The 20,483-nt window shown below is 40.1% G+C and overlaps 1 protein-coding gene across 3 annotated transcripts in view; it reads right to left on the bottom strand.

Annotated features, from left to right (window-relative positions):
* nrxn3a (neurexin 3a) overlaps positions 1 to 20,483 on the bottom strand; it is a 138,283-nt gene that overhangs the window by 99,730 nt on the left and 18,070 nt on the right. For all 3 annotated transcript variants that reach the window (XM_044047175.1, XM_044047177.1, XM_044047176.1), the window contains exons 3-5: positions 14,054 to 14,074; positions 12,590 to 12,616; positions 11,780 to 11,791 (exon numbers count right to left, since the gene is read on the bottom strand). In XM_044047175.1, the coding sequence (XP_043903110.1) occupies positions 11,780 to 11,791; positions 12,590 to 12,616; positions 14,054 to 14,074 (60 nt within the window). The remainder of the gene's footprint in view (positions 1 to 11,779; positions 11,792 to 12,589; positions 12,617 to 14,053; positions 14,075 to 20,483) is intronic.

Below are 20,483 nucleotides of genomic sequence, written 5' to 3'. Positions count from 1 at the left end.
ATTCAGGTTGTCTCACTCACTTTATGTCACTCCGTTTGATGCAGACAAAGGATCTAAAACACAAAAGTCACAAAATACACACTGGTGGAGGCAGCAGTGGATCAACAACTTTCGTGTGCCGTGGTGACGGCAACAAAAGGGGACCAACATGTATTTCAGCTATTGTAGACTATAGAAGACTTTAAATCAGTTTATTTACACTGGCAGCCATGTTTTCACAAAGGGCTCAAGCATGTTCTCTGGTGCGCACAACTCAGGGTGTTGGTGCATCATGACTACATCTAAGAAAAATGAACCGTCCCTGTCTGTATGAGGACAATCAGTTCAACGGCACCACAAACTCCAGATCCGGCCTAAGGCATAAGTGAACCAAGAAAGAAATCTAGACATCTTTAGATATTTAAATAGTGTCTATCTGAAGTTATTTGGTTTCATCTTGGATTTTTCAAAGTCATTCAACTGGCTTATGTGTTTAATCCTAGTGTTTCACACTGCCCTCTAAGGTAAAACAACACGAGGTGTAAATAACACAACTATAATCAATGCACTTTATAGTGTCACAGTTGTATCAATAACAGTCAAGCACCAGCTACTGTGAGGTGGTGAGATCAAATCCAGCTTAGGGCCCCATAAAGGCTTGGGCCGGCCCTGCCAGTCTTCATAATGATGATGAAATAAAATGCCTCTGCGTCCATTAAAGCTAAAAAAAAACAACTTATAACCTTCCACGTATAGAATGTATAGCAGGGGCTGTTGTACTACTACAAGCCGAATTAGCTTAAGCTATGTGTGCTTAATACTTTGGCAACAGGGGCATTTTTTGTTAAAATCTTTTTTTTTTTGACACAGATGTCAAACTGTCCCCATGTGAAATGAAGGAGTGAGAGAGTGTGTGTGAGAGAGAGAGAGAGAGCTGCAGTTCAAACAGAGAAAGATGAATGATGGGGTCTAAATGAAATGTCATTCCCAGTAATGGGAAAAAGCCTCTGCCAGACAGCAGGTCACATAAATTGCAAAAGATATACTTAAGTAGTGTTGCCTGGAGCACAGAGCGCTTGACAAAACTGTTAACATTAACTTTTCCAAAAAATCAAAAGGGTCCTCCCTTTTTCTTTTTTGATTTGAGGGCAAAAGGAACGGTGAAAAAATATAAATGCATTGCTTTATTTCCCCGTGTGTGACCTGTGCAGCCTGACTGCTGTGACTATAGGATGTATCAGCACTGGCAAATAGAGCGCTTACGGGTGAGACGGACACACACACACACACACACAAAATCAGGGCCGCTCCTATGCAATCAGACACCTTTGCAAATAAATGCGACCGGTTTTCTCTCGTGCATCATCCTGTGACATCTGTTTGTGCAGACGTCTCTGCAGCAGAGAGGCGTGAGCCAAATTGAGTGTGGCGGCCGCGCATTGTTCTTTAGAGCTCAGCTTTCAATGACTATCTCAGTAGTTTGTTGACTGCACTAGTCACGACGGCCGCGGGTGAAGAATGGTGCCTCTGCACGGGCCTTAGAAGAGTGCAGACTTTCCTTTTGAAATAAACACATTGCCCCCGGCAAAAATCAATAGGAGGAGGATGAAATGCACTTCCATTTAATTAAGATAACCAGCACAATCCTGCTCATGATCTCTCTCCTCCTCCATTACTCCCTCCCTCCATCTTTCTTTCTTTCTGTGCCACTACCCATGTCATTCCCCTCTGTGGTGGAGGGACGGATTTCAGAGGTGGGGGTGGTGATTGAAATGTTGTCAGTCGGAATCTGGATTTAATCGTTTCACAGATCGACGCCATGTTTTTCTTCCCCTGAAGCATGTTCTGCTCCCCTCTCCCTCCCTCCCTCCCCCATAACCTCCTCTCTGAAATGTCGTCAAGGGAGCACTCTGCAGGCAAAATGTGTTCGCTGTGGGGCAATTGGACCATTGGGGTTCAACCTCTTCAGCTGAATGGACTGCAATTCATTATACGGGTCTGCGTGGCAGTGCTGCTCAGAAAAATATCCACTCCCTAATATTTCTGTGCCACTCCTGACGCTTTGCAAACTGTATGCTGACAAATACGTCTGCTCAGTGCGTGAAGTGGGTAAAAAACGAATTCAAACAACACTTTTCACAGAAGCAAATAAAATATCCATTTAATCATTCAAATAATTACATTTTATTGTTCTCTGCACTCCCTTTGCGCTGTGGTTTTTTGTTTACAATTTTTTACCATGGGCGGGCCTAAGGAACATTTTGTTTTGTCATAAGCAGATGAAACATGATGCAGATTCATTTGTATACAGAGATATTTAACTATCTATCTGTATATAGCTAACTATATACATATTCACATCCAGCTCATAATATCATCAAAACCATCTTGATTAAGCCTCAAATTGTCCATCTGCACTTTTTTGCTTATTTTAACCATAAAACGGACAGAAATGCAAGTATTTTTAAGCAAACTCAGTACCGTGCAGTATGCAGTACAGGCACGACTCAATACTATGACCCAGAAAAATCATTTCCCAGGGTGCACTGCATTCTCACGAGAGTCTTTGAGGAGTGCCTACATTCAAACGGCCACATCTTCTTCAAATATTTTCAGATTTCCATTGATGGAAAGCTTAGAAATCACACTTTCAGAATCTGCAAATATGTAAGGAAGCTGCCTGCTGATTGGCTACTGAGTTTTGGACTGACAGCTCAATGGACCAGCCTGCAGCTTTCTACAAGGCCCGCCCATGGTCAGAATTGCAAGAAGAAGTCGGTGAACATTTTTAATAGCTATATTGCTATCTTCTTTTGTGCTTCTCCCTTTAGGGGGCGCCACAGCGGATCATCTGCCTGATCGATATTGTTCTTGTTTCACAATAAAAATGAAAACTCTAGACACTAGAAATAAACACTAGACTCTCGTGAGAATATAGTGCACCCTGGGAAATGATTTTTCTGGGCCATAATAATAAGTTGTGCCTGTACTGCATGTTTATAGTTTTTCCAGACACTGAGCACCAACTCTATCAAGTGACCTTGGGTACCTTAAATCTACACAAGTTTGTAGTCATAATAATAATAATAATGATAATAATAATAATAATAATAATAATAACAATAATAATAATAATAGATTAGTACATTTGACAAATCTAAAGACTACACATTACACCATAATATGTTACTTTAAACATAATAACACCAATTGAAATGCAGCTTTCAACAGTTTCCCCTATGACAGTATATTGAAGTCAGATAAAATATTGACATATACATGTCACCTCAGTTGAGGATTGCCTGCTCTACAAATGGGCTCTTTTCAACCGATTCCCTGTGCAAACATCCCATCAATATCCCGGCTGTCAGAACATTTGTGTGACACTGTGCCCGAGCTCTTTGACTGCTCCCCTGAGATTAGCGGCATGTAGGCTAACCCCCCGTCCCCATCTATTTTTATACACACCTTTTTTTCTTTTTTATCCAGTTTTGACACGTTTAACAGTGCAGTATTATGACGTTGACGTTAGAGTTTTTGCAGCACGGATGAAACACTTAAAGAAACAATTGCCTCTTGCCTGTGAGGTCACTGTTTAGGGGTGAAAATCTGAGCGATCGCGTTGCAATCCAGAGTATAAACTTAAGCTGTGGTCAGATTACATGTTCAACTCATTCTTTTACTATTGGTTAAAAAATGATGGGAATTTATGGGAAAATGAACATTTTGTTTTGTCATAAGCAGATGAAAAATAATACAGGAATGCAGATTAATTTGTTTACTGAACTATTTATCTATCTAGCTAACTATATACATATATATTCACATCCAGCTTATAATAACATCAAAACTATCTTGACTAAGCCTCAAATATTCCATCTTTAAACCACAAAAGGGACAGAAACTGTATGTCACTGCATGTTAAAATAGAGTATGAACAATTTAAAATGAAGAAAAACTAAAAGTTGTCCAAAAACAGGCCAAAAAGAGTTCATCTGTGATGTCACGTGATGGAGGAATACACAGTGCATGGAGGGGGTGTGGCCTCAATAGCCCCGCAGTAAGTACCAGTGTCAATGGTCATTTTTCACTTCTACAGTGATAGAATGTTATCGTTTAAGGACCTCGGTGTAAACAGGTATTTGAACCTGATTGCACCCTGTACCCTGATCCACAGGAATCAAGCTGTGAACTCAGTCCTGCGCCTATCCAGCAGTGTAATCACCTCACAGTGGCTGACACGTAATGTTGTTGGGAAGGTTCTAAAGGCTTTCAGTCAATTGTTACCACTCACTAAATGGATCAACTGAGGTATTAGAGTGTGCTATGTGCCTGTGATTGAGGAATAGCATTGATAATCAACTGTATTGGCATCACAGCGGATTGTTTTAACCAAGATTATTTTATAATTTATTATTTACCAACTACATCGAAGTCCCCAACCTTCAATTTTGAAGATGTCCAGTTCATTCCCTTTAATTCCCACGGAAATTTCCCAGAAAAACCATCTTAAACCCTAGACAATTTACCTTTTGAAAGGTCTCTCTATGTAATGTGGTCTTATTAAAAACAAATTTCAAATTTCAAACTCTTGATAACAGTGAAGCTTTAAACGTTTGAACGTTTAAACGGCCCCCAAAGCAGTCTGTTGAACTTCTCAGTAGTGTAAGGCAAAGAGCTGACGGACAAAGACAATCAAAGGGAAGGAGTTGGACTGAATCAAGTCCCAGGTCTCTGTAAAGTGGGGGTTTTAAATCACACACAGCCATGTTATTAATCCCACCAATCTCAGTTGAGGAGCTGAGGTGTCCGTGGTTTGAGGCAGAGAATCCCCAGCGCTCATCATCTCCTGATTATCAGTGTCTCCTCAAGGTTAGCAAGAATACACCCGTCTGTGAAGCAATCAAGCGTGATTAGCCCATTAACATACTACTCCCATAACGTCAGCACAATTTATTAACCAATGAGGGAGTTCATTGTCGGGAAACATCGATCCTTCCTTACTCACCATGCACACATTGTATTGCACAGCGTGCACACACTAGTGTCAATGGTCAAATTATATACTGGATTTTTCACTCAATGTGTTTACATGCATGTTAGAAGCCCAATTTTAGTCAGACTAAGACAATAATTCGGTTTTCTTAATGTCATGTAAACATGTTGGTCTGACTAAAATCGAGCCAATCTTAATCGGACTAACATACCAGGATAATGCGATTCATAGTCCGATTACCCCTGCGTGTATACAGTAACCTCAGTCAGACTGGAGTCCTACTGTGCACCAAAATGTGTCTTGTATTTTGACCCGGAACGTGTACTCGGGTACGAGACATACTGAACCACAGCACGATCCATCTCGCTGTTTACAGAGAGATACAGCGCCACCTACAGATAAACCGATTTTCTCCTCCACATTTTTCTGAAAATGGGCGCCTGTCAAGCAATACTATCAGACCTGACTGAGTTGCAGCGCAGGGGTAGATGGTGGCTAGGAGTATTTACACTGTGACACTGTAGAACAGTCCGGGTTTCTAGAGCAGTCGAATTCACTTCTGAAACTGTTTCCAGTCAAACTCCTGTGCGCAGCGAGGGATCGCCAGGCATACTGAGATCTAACCACCGCAACAGGACACACTGCACACTCACTCCAACAGTCAGTCGACACAAAAGGACCATGACCTACTGCGACACTGCTGTGACTGGCAGGTGTCAAGGGACAAAAAGAAAGAAAGTGACTTCCTTCCCAGCAGGTGGCGTCAGTCTGTATTCGTCATTGAAAAAGGGAAACTGAAAAACCTTTGATGTCTATTGCGTCACTCAGTGATCACACAGCGAAGTAGCTTTCTGGGGACTTAAAGTAGAACTTTGCCAGTCTGTAAAAGTACATACTTCCATGATGAACGTCTAAAATAACACTATAACTATATAAGTTTATAATACCGTGAAGTAATTAGTGTTTCTGAGGACTCCAGGTCGACAGCCCTGATCTCGCAAGGCTGGTTTTCCACTAACAGACAGTAGGGGGCAGTGGAGACGTTATGTCATCACAGCGACTCAGAAGCTGCTGAATTAGGGTAAACTTCCCGCATAATTCTGCTTTAATTGTTCACATCGTTCGGCCCTTTGCTGCTTGATTGTTCATTTCCTCGTTTTTCTCGTCTACACTGTCGGAAAATTCAATAATGTTGACTGCTCTCGAGTCCTGGGACTAAGAATGTGACCTTTCAGTCAGAAATAAAATCCACCTTCGTTCACTCTGACCTACTAATATTTATACCAGTGTAGCCTTTATGAAGTAACCAAAATGATTCATATAGACTTTGTACCATGAGAGAAATGATTAATAATGCCATGTCACTTTCGAGTAGGAACCGGAGAAATCGAAAACAAGCCGCAGGGAGTGAAAAGGCAAAGGATGATTGAATATATACCGCAGTCTACATCGACCACTGAAATAAATGAGTACAATAAATGTTGGTTACATAATGATTTGTCATGACTACGTGACAGCCCACGTTTGTTCTGCTGTCTGCTCTATTTGTTGACTAATTCGTTAAACTGTATTACCTCTGCTTAGCCAACGTTGTTATAGTTCATTGTCTGCTCACAGCTCTGCAGCGCTGCCACATCACAATGAGTTTTCCATTAAGACTCCTGTGGTCCAGCGCCTTAAAACTACCCTCATTAATATGCTGATTTCCGTGCCGTCTCCACCAGGCTTCAGTTCAGTTTAATTCAATTCAATTCAATTCAATCACTTTACTCGCCCCACAATGGGGGGGATTTAAGGGCGAGCAGGTAAGCAAACAAACAGAACAATCCACAAACAACTCACCCACATGCAAGTCGAAAATATCTGATTAAAAACAAATGTTGCATTAAATGTCTGTACGGTTAAAGTGCATTCGTCAAATGTTCATTTTATTATTTTAAGTACCGGCAGGGAGAAGCTGTAAGGAGAATCAAATCTTTTTCACTATTTTTTAGTACAGTATATGGAGGACAGACTGCGTGCTTGAAGTTTAAATCACTGTTGGAAATGTGAGGGATAATCTAAATGCACAAGTTGGCAAAATAAGACAGAAATTCAAATAACTAGATGTCTGTGAACGTCACTAACATCATTCAGCCGAAACTCTTCAGAGAGAACATGAGTGGGGTTTCCGAATACAGCCGCGGGAGAGATCTTTATGTTGGGCCAATCATTTTGAAGCTAATGTTAGCAACACCTTTTGTTTTTTTGACACTATAATATACCGTACGAATACAAATGTTCATTAATTGATACGAGAAACATCAGGATTTTTGCATCAATATCATTTTCTCTCCTCACTCTCGTACTCTGTTCCCGGAATCACATCTTTTTTTTATTATTATTATTATTTAGAACCTCATCCCTTTGTATACACAAAGCACACTCTAATACACTACACTTCATGCCCTCTAGACACACAAAGTTCACCCCCCCAACTGTCACTGATGCTGGGCTTTCCCCCGCCCTCCCTGTGTCTGGCTCCTTCCAGCACCCAGTCAAGCGCAGGAAACGCACATGTCCATGCAACACTACCACCACCATCACCCCCCCACCACACACACTTACCAGTGACCACCACCCCCCCCAGCATGTCTGTCCGTCTGTCCCTCTCCAGCTTTAAACCATAATAACATCACTGATCCGGTCATACGCAGCTTCTGGCTATGACAGGATACTTCGAGGGGATTTGAATCATACGACTGACCTTTGACTGACTGAAGACGACTTAAATGGAGGACGCTGTCCTTTAGTTGATCTGGTACTGGATGACTAGCACTCGCAGTCGTATGGTTAGTGTATATGTATATACAACAACCACGATAGCATGATGATGGGTTTTTGTTTTTGCTCACACTTAAACAAATGTTCTTCTTTTTATCCATTGATGAGCGCGTCCACACTTTCAGAACTCAGAATTCTCACCGAGAGGTGGAGGAGATTGTGGTCGCGTGACAAAGCCAGGCAGACTTTGGAATATTTGTAGCAGATTATCGAGGACATTCCAATGTGTTTTAAATGGAGACGCTTTTAATTGAAGTCCTATTGATTTTTCCCATTCCTGTGTCATTAAATTGTTAATCGAATTTTAATGTTTATTTGGGTTATTTTGTGTATTCATTTCAGATGAATCCAGCCACTGATGGACACATCCAGTGTCCTCCTAGTGTCTGGAAGGGCATCAAATATGCTAATTATTTTTCTGCTTATTTATTTTTAGAATCCTACTAATATTCAAATGACTTTGATGACCGTACCACTGATGTCTCCTCATGTTTGTCTTATATTTTAATTGCATGTTGTATTTTGTATAAAGAAAAAATGGAATCTGTAGTTGCACATTCGTTGACATGGTTGGAGATGACATCCTGGGTGGGGTGGGTGACGACCACATAGCGCCGCCAATACGACACACATCATCTATTGATTGATTTATTGACTATGAGAAGTCAAAAAAAAAAAAAAAAGATCCCTTCCAGCCCTAACCACGTGCTTTGTGCCAAAATCTAACCACAACTTAGCTCAATTCATTCAGAGAGCTTAGTCTCAGCCATCAGCACCAGCAAACACCATCATGCTCCAAAGAAGGCAGTCCCCTTCATCAAAGCTGGAGAGAAACCCCGGGCACGCCCACAACTAACAACAGGCCTCCTCCACACTGCCTCTGACTGGCAGCTGCAGGTCGAAGCAGCTGAGGATCCCTCAGCACATTGTAACAACAAGTCTCCGCCCAGACATGATCATTACCTCTGAGGCTTCAAGACACCTGATCATTCTGGAACTTACGGTGCCCTGGGAAGAGCGTATTGAGGAAGCCAATGAGAGGAAACGCGCTAAGTACCAGGAACTGGTGGAGGAGTGCAAGGCGAGAGGCTGGAGAACCTTTTATGAGCCTATATAGAAGTCGGCTGCAGAGGCTTTGCAGGGCGTTCGCTTTGTAAAGTCCTCAGCCGTTTGCGTGTTACAGGGGCAGCCAAGAAGAGGGGCCGCAGAGAAGGCCACAAGGTGGCTTTGGATTAAGAGGGCTGATCCGTGGACTGCTACTGGGACGCAAGTCGGGACTTGATCAACCCCGACTGGGTTGCCTGGGCGAGGGTGTATGATGTTGCAAGTGGTTCCACTTCACTAACGCTACACATGTGGAGTGGAGTGGCTCAGTGGGGGGTGGAGTGGCTCAGTGGTTAAGACCCTACCTTGTGTACCAAAGACATCATGGTCGCAAGTTCGATTCCACCCCTGGCTAATTGTACTTGATTCAATTGTAAGTCGCTTTGGATAAAAGTGTCTGCTAAATGACATGTAATGTAACATGTAAAGTAAATTGTGGTGAAATTCACTCAGGTTGTGTGGTCATTTTTGTGTTTAAACCACAAGCTGATGAAAAATCAAGAGCAGCTAATGTGGGTGGATTTTGTGGGAAAAACTGTTTTGTCAGCAACTAACGGCTGAATGATTTGGAAAGGTCATTACAGAGACCATTGTTTGAACGTGGCTCAAACGTCTTTGGGAAAAATATGGACGGCAATTTGCAGTAAACCCTTGATCGTAGGAAACAAGGACTTGAACGCATGTTTTATCAGTGAAAGGACCAGATGACCAAGACTGTGGATATGCACGTAGTGCAGGGCATTGCTGTGTAACATTGCACCGCAATGCATGAAGCCACAGTCGGTGACCTTGCTCTCTGTGTTGCAACTACCACTGTCGCAAGAATCACAGGTGTACTCGAACTGAAACAGGAGGACGACAACACTGCATTACCGCAGTGACCATGAACGCGTAATGAAGGCGGAATGGAAAAGACGGGAAACTGTTTCAGAACGACGGGAGAAAGGTCGAGGAAGTGGGAAGGAAGAAAAGGAAAAGGAATCAGGGGATAAATGAGGAGTGAAAGTGAAGACGACAACAGAGGCAACAGGTAGTGAGAGAGGGATTTACCAAGAATACATTAAAGAGGAGAGAGAATGAGTCGAAAAATTAAATGTGCAAGTTTCAGCCCATGACAGTAAAATATGACTCCTTGAAGGCTAAGACACAGTTTTCTATTTCCCCCTCCGTCTTTCTCTACCCGCTTCCCCGCCACCCGTGTGCTGACATGCAAATAGAGCCAGGATGGAGCCTCTTGTCTGCCTAACAGGAGGCGACAGGGAGCCCGATGCCTAATAATGTCTGCCATCTCTCTCAGGGATTAGACATGGCAAAAACTACAAGAGACAGGTGGTGAGGGGAGGGGAGGGGAGGGGGGACTCCAGGAGCTTCTGTGAGCTTTGTCCTGTGAATGGGGGAAGCCATTCCAGGTGAACACATGCAGTAGACGGCAGCCAATCACGGCTCCTCAAGCCAAACAGATATATTTTTAATATTTATTATATTATATAAGTAACTTGGAACATTTGAACTGAGAGATTAAAGTTAACATTTACGCTAAAAATAAAAATGTGCACACTAATTCCATCCTGTCTGGTCAAAGAAGCAACATACTGGTATTAAACATGTAATGTGTCACAGCTGTAGAAGCCTGTCTGGGGGGTCGCTTCAGTTGGTCAAGTCTTGGTTCAGTAACATCGTTTACCCCCGAAAGGAGGTCAGCTGACAAACTAAATATACTGAATGACCAGGATGACAATGTCAGGATTCATCGAGGGAGCGTGAGTCACCATTTTCACACATGGATTCACCGCCGTGTGCGCTCCAACTCCATCATAAATACAAGACAGATTAAAGCTGCATGCAGAATAGTGCTGGTCCTTTCTCTTGTCTCGCGTATAACGTTTTCACGCGGATCGGTCAAAGTCAACGCGGCACTGAAATTCGCCCAGATTCCGTTGGTGTCCGCGGCCAAACCCTTTTGAATCTGCGAGACGGATACAACTGGGTGTAGTGCAAACTGGTCTGGTTTTGATCTTGGTACGATTGTCATGCTCGGACGAGTTTGTTCATTTGCGAAACATGCAAAACACCAAGATGGACGCATAACTCAAAAAGTCCAACGTCCTCATGAGTTTCAACTTTTGTGTTCATCTTGGGCTGTTACATGTCTCCACCAAGTTTCATGAATTTAGGTGTTCTTTATACCGGGTTTCACATTAGGGGAAATAAACTAAAATAAAACCTTACTTCATTCATTCTTTGAGAACCTCAAAAAAAACTTTGCTTTGGGGAGAAAGAAAATTATAATAATAATTCCGTGACTTCCAATAGGGTCCTCGTACCACTGTAAGCGCTCGGGCCCTAATTAATGCAACTGTGGATTGAAATAAATTCTCCTGTAAACCATGTCAAGTTAAATTAAAAAGGTGACTTAACTGAACTTTTATGGAATAGTTTCAGTATTTCTTTAATCATCGTGTTAATAGAAACAGAAATGATTCAACACGGTGGTTATTTGTTCTTTAGTCAGAAGGGAATAAATTGTAATTTAGTGAAAACTGACCCACAGTGAATGTTGTTCACTTTGCATCATAAAATTGTCTTGCAGTGTTTCCCCGCATGCACAGTATAGCCTTCTAACACATTTCAAAACACACAAACACCAAGCAACACACTCCTTTCCCCTCTCCTCTCCTTCAAACAAGGTTAACTTAATTGCTTGCTTAATCCGAACGCTCTCGGCGAGAAACCATTACAAAAGAGACACTGAACACAGACAGGCGAACACACAGTAAGAGCATCAAAACACATCACACTGCGGCGCTCTCCAACACTCACAGAGCGAGCGGCGCTTTTCATAGAGACGGAAAAGGAAAGATTTCGAAAAGGCTGTACCTTTGCTTTTAGCTAGAAGAGCAGGAGGAGGAGGAGGAGGAGGAGGCGCAGACAGAACAGAGGATCCACAGCCAAGAGAGACCCAGTGGGGAGGGAGAAGAGGAAATGTCAGTCCGACATGTTAGAGCCGACATCACACCAAACACGTCAATGTATATATGAATACATGTCATCAGGATACATGTACAATCGTAGTTTGTACATCACAAAACACTGCAGACTGAACTATGGGTGTCACGACGTGTGTATTGTAGTCGCTCCATTTGGGGCAGAACTTTTTAGTTCCATTTATTTTAAGAAAAATACATGCAACAGGATTTATATAAGTTATAAAAGTTATGATTCAGGTATCGGTTATAAAGTGTATTAATCTTAACATAATGTATTCATCTAATGAATAAATATATACATACATATATACATGTATATACATATATATACATATAATATGGTCATGGGAATTAAAGGTAAGTTGTTAATATGATTAAGTTTTTCTAAACTGTGTCACTGTGGTGATTTGTTTATGTCATCAAGAAAAAAAACCTAGCTTTTTCTAATTAGTAACTGAAAATGAATGTCTTTATTTTATTTAAAAAGAAAAGAAATCATATCAGATCACAGTGTGTCTGTCCATAATAAAAGTATCTTCCATCTCCATTACACCCCGAATATTACTGTCAAAATGACATTCTATGTATATAGAATTTAGCACTTTCATATACATGTATATTGCACACCAACACCACAGCATGCAGTTCCACAAACACAAACATGATGATGGTGATAGAGACGAGTTAAAAAGAGGCATACCTTGTTCTGCCATCATATGTGCAAGGCCTAAAGAGTGATATCCAAGAAAAAGGGGAAAAGAGAGAGAGAGAAAAAGAGGAGAACTCTTAGTTTCAATACACTTTGGTATTGTGATGATACATGTTTTCCCTCCTGGGGGGAAAACATGACATCAGAGCACACCGACAGGCGTCACAAAGCTTCCTGTGGAGGCTTCATCATAAGAAATAACATGCTGGTTGATGTAATATGACCCTGGCAGCAGTAATAAGATGTGACCCATCAGTAGTGAACGTGCTAATCAGCTGAATATCAGCTCTGTTTTAGTCTTGTGTTTGCTCTTAAAGGTCCAGTGTGTAGCACTTAGGAGGGTAATTGGCAGACATTAAAAATACTACTCATAACTAGTTTTGTGTATAATCCCCGTTTAGTTTCTCCATTGTTGGCTATAGTAAAAACATGGCGGCCTTTGTAAAGCTATGTCAGCTCCTGAGTTAAATATAAAAGGCTCATTATGGGGTGATGTAAAACAATTATATTCATACAATTGACACAATCAGGTGATAGAACAAGTATGACTGTCATGTCTTTAGTTTGTGCCAAATAAAAATATTATATATGCGTCAGTTTTGTTATCTCCGTCACTACCTTTAGACGTTACGCAAACACATCCACTAGGGGGCAGTAGAGAGTGCCAAGTTCCAGGCCTCAACAAACATGGTAACCAACATCGCAGAGAAGCTCTTTTCTTGATTTCTGACATTTTTAAATATCTATATACACTAGTCTATGTTGATTTTCTGACTGATTGGACTATTGACTCTATACTGCCCCCCCACTATTTCTGGTGGTATTGCTCCGTTTCGTCTGTCATTGTAAGCTTTGAAAATTAATCTACGTTAATATCCCATTTCGGGCTTGTGGGTTTAGGTTGTTTTTCCGCAAATAAATGTGTCAACCCTTCTTGATTCTTCCCCTGTATTTGAATGCTATAAAAGATATTTGTTATTTTTACGAGTCTGTTTTTCCCTGTTGTACCTGTTGTCATGTGACCTTACTGTCTGCAGTGATCACATGACCGTGACCATTGTGTATGTTTGCCGTAGTGAAGATCTTAATGGCTGAAACACTCTCACTTTTTTTTACTCTTGATATGATTCAAAGTCATGAAATATGACAGTTTTTTTTAACTATAACCCAGAGGATATTAAGTAGAACCTTTTTTTTTTCTACTAAGCTAAACATTTAGCCACAAGACAACATTGCTAAAAACACCTTTAATTTTGTTCAAATAACCAAACTAAACAGAAAATGGGAAATTAATAATCTTCTGATCAGATAAATACAGAAGGCGATTTGATTGTCATTAAAGAAGCCCTTTATATTTCTAGTTTTATATGATTTTCTGTATTTTCTTAAAGGTAAAGTAACAATGGTCGTCATGTGCTTTTAGTTTGACATTAGATCCGTTGCATTGAAACTCACCTGGCATATTACTGACGACTTCTGGAACAGAAGGAGACAGAAAACAAGAAAACAAAAGGTAGCATTAGAACACTCTCATTACTTGCATGTTGACTATCATGCAAAATGGTTAACACCAGTCGTATTCCATACAGAGGGCCGGCAGTAGGCGCGGCCATGTGTATGTGTCCTTTAAAATGAAGAAGACATTAGCACCAACATGTGGTTTCAAACATTGGGAAGCAAAAGATCAAATATCCAGCAAGAAGAAGGAAAAATCCACCATCAGTCACACACACCTTTAGTCTTTCTGATACCTTCCAGTGCAGACACATGTATGACGCCGTGTTTGATTTCATCATTTTTTTAGCAAAACCCCGGCCAAAATGAAAGTGTTTCTATAAGTGGCCCATGACTTTTGTTGACCAAGGTCCCACAAAACAAAACAAACAAAAGTGCAGTATTTGGTCACATTTTATAGCGGCATAGACGCATGTCCACCAAGGTCCACCAAGTAAAACAATTCACATGATTGTTACCAATAATGACAAACCATTTAAAAGGAAATCAAAAAGTCACAGAAAGAAAAAATGGTTAATACAATCATTAAAACCATAATTACACAACTCACATTTCCATTTAAACGACGACAGAGAACATTACATTACTGCGTTGATAACAATGGCTGTTGAACAGGGAACAATTTGCCGATTTTAGAACAATGACTTAGAGGAATTAAAGCATCAAACGTGGATTAAAAGAGTGGGACGCAGGCGGAAGGAGACACGCGGGCAGTGCAGTCATGTTACTATGGTGAGAAACCATTTGCTCCCATAAAAGCACTTAGAATTCTGTGACAGTACTTACATATCACTCATTCGGTTTCCCAAATATGTGGCAAATGGAAATAAAGGCGTCAAATTCACCCTGGTGTTCTTTGGTCTGTGCCTCAGGGACGTTTGGAGAGTCTGACGAATATCTGTGTACAGAACTGTACTGTTTTCAATTTGTTTTGGTTAACATTCAAAAGTATTATTATACTGCTATTGTTTAAAAGGTACTTTAATTAAAGCCTGGAATATTTATTTTCTTATTAAGACCAGGGTTTTAAACCAGTATATATATATATATATATATATATATATATATATATACATATATAATCTGGCATTTTATTTTATTATTTACAGAACATGATGACGTGTCTGTGGCTCATTATAAGTTTTAATAGTTTACTTCACATTTTTTTTCAGCAAATTACAACAGATTTATTTGTGTCACAGGAGAATGATAAAAAGCCCCCATAGAGTTTCTTTCTTAGATAATTTAAATGTTCATGAAATTCGTACTTATAACTTTACTTTTCTTTTTTATACAAAAAAATACATATAAATACAAATATTTTAGAAAAATATAAGAAATAACTAATACAAATTGTCCCATTTTTTTATGTTGGTGCGATAAACGCTCTCAGACGAGTTCATTCATTTACAAAGCATCCAAATCGCCAAGATGGACGCCAAATTCAAACTTCCTGTTGAGTTGGGGCCATGGTCCCAATCGACTTTTTTGTTTGTCTTGGGCTATTACAAGTTCCCATTAAATTTCTGGAAATTCGGTGCAACTTAATCTTGGCTTGTTCCATCCACGCTTTACCTTGGGGGTCCTATAACGCACGGGTCTGAGCCAATATTGCATTTTCGCGATATTTCAAAAATGACCACAATGACACAGAATAATAAAAAATGATTTGAAGGAACTCAATAGGTTCCTAAAAGACTAATGAGGAAGTGTGAGGGTGGATTAAGTCGTGGAATTTCAAAAACTACATCCAGATGGAACTTTTCTCCTCAACAAAATCACTAACTTTCTTTGGTTGTTGGAAAATGAGGCTTTATTATTATTTTTTTTTATTAGGTGACACAGAAATGAAGTGGCTGGAAAATGAAGTAAAACATAATTGAGTTGAGATGCATCAAATGTTCTTGGCGAAGACTAATTGGCCATGTTCGGGTATTAATGTGAACACAGGCAGACGGAAGTCAATCAGATATGCATTAGATATTAATTCAGTTTAAACTGAGGACTGAGCGTCAGCTGCACTCCAGCATGGAGGTGCTTGGTCAAACGCTCCCTCTCCCCCTCTCCCCCTCTCTCTCTCTATCTGTGTGTGTGTGCGTGAGTGTTGGGGATAATCTTGCTAAAGCTTCAATATACTTGTGTGCCTCCTGAACCAGTTCATTTGAGATTACCGCTGCACTTAAGTTCACATTCAAATCCCAAGAGACGACGACGACTTTCGACAAGCAGTGATTCAAGCAGATTATGCACATTAAACACACATTGTGCTACACAAAGTGAACGAGAATAACACCTGGGCCTCACTAGATGTATAGAAGCACCACAAAGTGGTCACTTCCATACAATGTGCAGATGTCCAGTCAAAAATAAGAAAATAAAATAGGCCTACATCACAGAACATTTTTCATCTAAAGCCATGAACCCTTGCTTTTGCAGCAACGGGGTTTGCGACCTCATTGGAACAAGGGCCTTTCTGCATGGAGCTTGCATGTTCTCCCTGTGTGCGTGTGTGTGGGGGGGGGAGCGTTCTGCAGGTTCTGCGGCTTCCTCCCACAGTCCAAAAACATGCAATATGGGGATTAGGTGAATTGGACACTGTAAATTGAGTGGGGCCGACCAAACAAATGCAGGGAAATGGTGTTTCATATGCACGGGCTTATAAGCACTTCAGAGCGCTGTATTCAGCTCGTCTGAATCCACTGTGGCCCCAGTGTAAAACAAAGGAACACAAGCGGAGACAATGAATGATCGAACAAAGCGAGATTAGTCAGTAAAAAAGTTTAAGCTGACCAAACAAACTTTTCTAAAAAAAAATAAGCTTTCATCATAGAAAAGTTTAAAAAAAAACTGACAGTCTTAGTTCAACGGGCAGAGAACTCAATGGGCAGTGATCCATCTGTGGATATAAGTGGTCAATAAAACTGAGTTATTTGGGAGGAAGGTTGTTTGAAGTCTTAAAAGGTCCAGTGGGTAACATTTAAGAAGGATTATGGGCAGAAATCGAGTGTACAACTTTATATAAAATGAATTTGTTTTTCATTTCTTACGAAATAAATCTTTTATATGTCCTTAAAGGCGCGGTATGTCATTTCTGCCACTAGGGGGTGTCTCTCAATCAAATCAACAACAGAAGACCTAGTTTGATGATGTTGTGATGCAGCATGGAATCGTGGGAATTCCAATAATAGCCCCAGAAGTTATAGTCGCTCTTATAGACATGTGGTTGCACGTTATAATTTGCAGTCTCACCACTAGATGGCACTAATTCTTACACACTGGCCATTTGTGAAGCGCCTGACACAACAACAAGAAATCACAATGTAGCTTAAAATAAGTTTTCACGGTTCACTAGATGACTCCTATAACGTTATTGTCTCTATTTCAACATTTTGACAATAGTTCTCAGTACAGGACAAGATTTAAATGTTCTGATGGAGCAGCAGGAGTGATACTTCAAGCAACCTGGGGACGGAGTGAAAAGAGGCAACAACAGGGAGAAAACAGATGAACATATTCATCTTTCATTTCTATCTCCTTCTTTTGTTTGACTTTCTGACTAATCCATCATTCAGAGCTTATCCTCTGTTAGCCTTTGTCCTGATGATCAGCTGTACTCACTCGCCCTCAATCATTATTGTGTTCTCTATCTCAACCAACTTCCTTTGGCAGTTCATTTTCCCCATATTGTTACTCTATCCCTCAGAGTGTGTGTGTGTGTGTTCATAAAGAGGGCTGTAGGATGGCGAGTTTTTACATATATATGTATACATATATACATATATATATACATACATACATACATACATACATATATATATATATATATATATATACATATATATCTATATTTATATAGATATATATATCAATTTATATATATATATATATACATAGATATACGTATATATATACACAAGTAAAAAGTCGTCATCCTTCAGCCCTCTTTAGAAATTCATCCTAAAAGAGAAATCTAGACAGATCACCAGTCTCCGGGGTGACTCACTGGCGCTTAGACAAACTTATTTATTCATCAGCAGACACATAATCTAGGTGAGGGAATGACTCGCGTTTAATTCAATACTCAAAAGGTGAGGCAAGGATAGTGGGGGATTAGAGCTCAAAGTGGATTATTTAACGGGACGGGTTATTTTAAAGGGATGATTCATGATAAAGAGGGAGAGCACAGTTATTAATGAGGTGGAGACTCTCCCACACACACACACACACACACACACGTCTATCTTTGTGAGGTCATTCACTGACATAATATGTTTCTGAGAACATTACCCATAGACCTTATTCATTACAACGATACCACACCTAACCCCCGACTCTCCAAGCGCGTTTATACAAAATCTGGCACAAATTTCACTCCTGATGACACTAATTACAAACAAACTGAATAAATGGTTTGTTTGTAAAAGGCTGCTTGAGTCATTTAAGAGTTAAAATAGAATTTTGCCAAGCAAAGAAATTGCTCAAAAAAGGCCAATCGACATTGTTGACATTGTTCTAATGTCCTGACATTGTATTAGAAATGGAAGACGGTTGCTTTACACTGAACTTTCCTTCACAGCATTATTACCATGTTTTCTTTTTATAATTGTACATATTTTATATTCACTTTACTTTTTTTTTACCAAAATGCTTTGTTGTTGCTGCTTTCTAATCACTTCCTCTTAATCCTTTAACCTCTTTAACACCGTTATCCTAATACTGTAATTTCTTTTCTGCTTGTTTTTTTTTTTTTGCATTGAAACGTCCTCACTGTCAGGGACAAGTACTCACACACACATACACAAGTCTCACAGGACAAAGGATCTATTCATTACCGTGCTGAAGGTTTGATTATTATTGGATTAATCATCATTGTAAAAGCCATAATCTCCTCACTGACTGATCTCACCGGCAACAGCCATGTTTTATGTTGATATGAACACAGGGGCAGCTGGAGAAACAGCCAGGGAGGCTGCACGAGCCATCTGCTCCGAGATAGTGGACTCTTGACTGGGTGATGCACAGCAGACAGTGGTGCTGTGTTTACATTGTGGTTGGTGACGGCAGTGATGGGTTTCCTCTTGGTCAAGTATTCAATTTTCTCCAATTTGTTACTTGTAAGCAACAATGTAATCCAAACATTGTGACCAGACTTTCTCCTTATCTGTTAAACATCTTCATCTATGTTTGACATCATTTAATTTGTTCCTTCTCCAAAGAGAGTCCAGCATCTTTGCTGCTACGGCACTTTTCCATGAAAGACCAAGGGTCACTCTTCACGATTTCTATGACCATCCTGCTTTGGCAGAAGGTCTGACGCATGATTTTGGCATTATTTGAGGAGAACAGCTATGGAGACGGTTTTGTGGGTGGAGACACCATGCTGATAACAGTACAGACTGGGTGGAGCTGACATAAAAGGTTATGCTGAACTTCAAATGTTGGGCACAGGGGCTGCAAAAGATGGTGGAAGTGCCGCATGGCTACCTGTGATCTGACTCATCATAAATGCTCTGATGCAATGCAGATAAAAATGCAAAAAATAAAAATAAACATAAAAATCCTTGAGTTTCCATCTGGTGTTGAATACTGCAGCAAAAATGAAAGCGCCTCATTTGTTTGGTGCTGGTGTGACAATGAAATATGATCCAATAATCCGTCTAAGGGCTTATCAGATGCCACAACATTGCACCATGGTTAGGAATACTAAAGTGAAAAAAAGAATCACCAACAACTCAAATAATGTTGTTGTTGAAAGTTTCAAAGCAACCAGGAATGTGTGTGTGAGTGTATGTATGTGATTGGCCAATGCAGAGTGTCCTGCTGGAGGACATGTGACAAGAAGACCCCTCCCACTGCTCTGACAGGACAGCAGAATCATAAAAGACTTGTCTGAATGCAGCATCATCCTCCATGGTCTGCAGTCCTTTTTTATTTTGAAAGTGAAAGGTGTAAATAAGGTGATAAATCAATGTATAAAAGCATCATGAGTGACAGCATTATTCTGTGAAGAAATACAGAAATAGTTCTGTGCATATATATATATATATACATATATATACACACACATATATACACATATATATGTATATATATATGCATACATATATACATATACATACATATACACATATATACATATACATACATATACACATATATACATATACATACATATATATATACATACATATATATACATATACATATATATATATATATATTCAAAAACAATTCATATCAACATATCATTTTTTAAATGTCAACAGAACACCTTTTGCCCTGAGTGAGCTGGGATTGTCACCAGCAGCCCCGCAGCCCTCACATGAAGGCTGGATGGATGGATCAATATTGCAAGGGTTCATTATAGATG

This window comes from Solea senegalensis, linkage group LG16, assembly GCF_019176455.1.
Source record: "Solea senegalensis isolate Sse05_10M linkage group LG16, IFAPA_SoseM_1, whole genome shotgun sequence".
Lineage (NCBI taxonomy): Eukaryota > Metazoa > Chordata > Actinopteri > Pleuronectiformes > Soleidae > Solea > Solea senegalensis.
The sequence above is the reverse complement of the archived record's forward strand: the minus strand, read 5'-3'. Positions and strand labels throughout refer to the sequence as shown.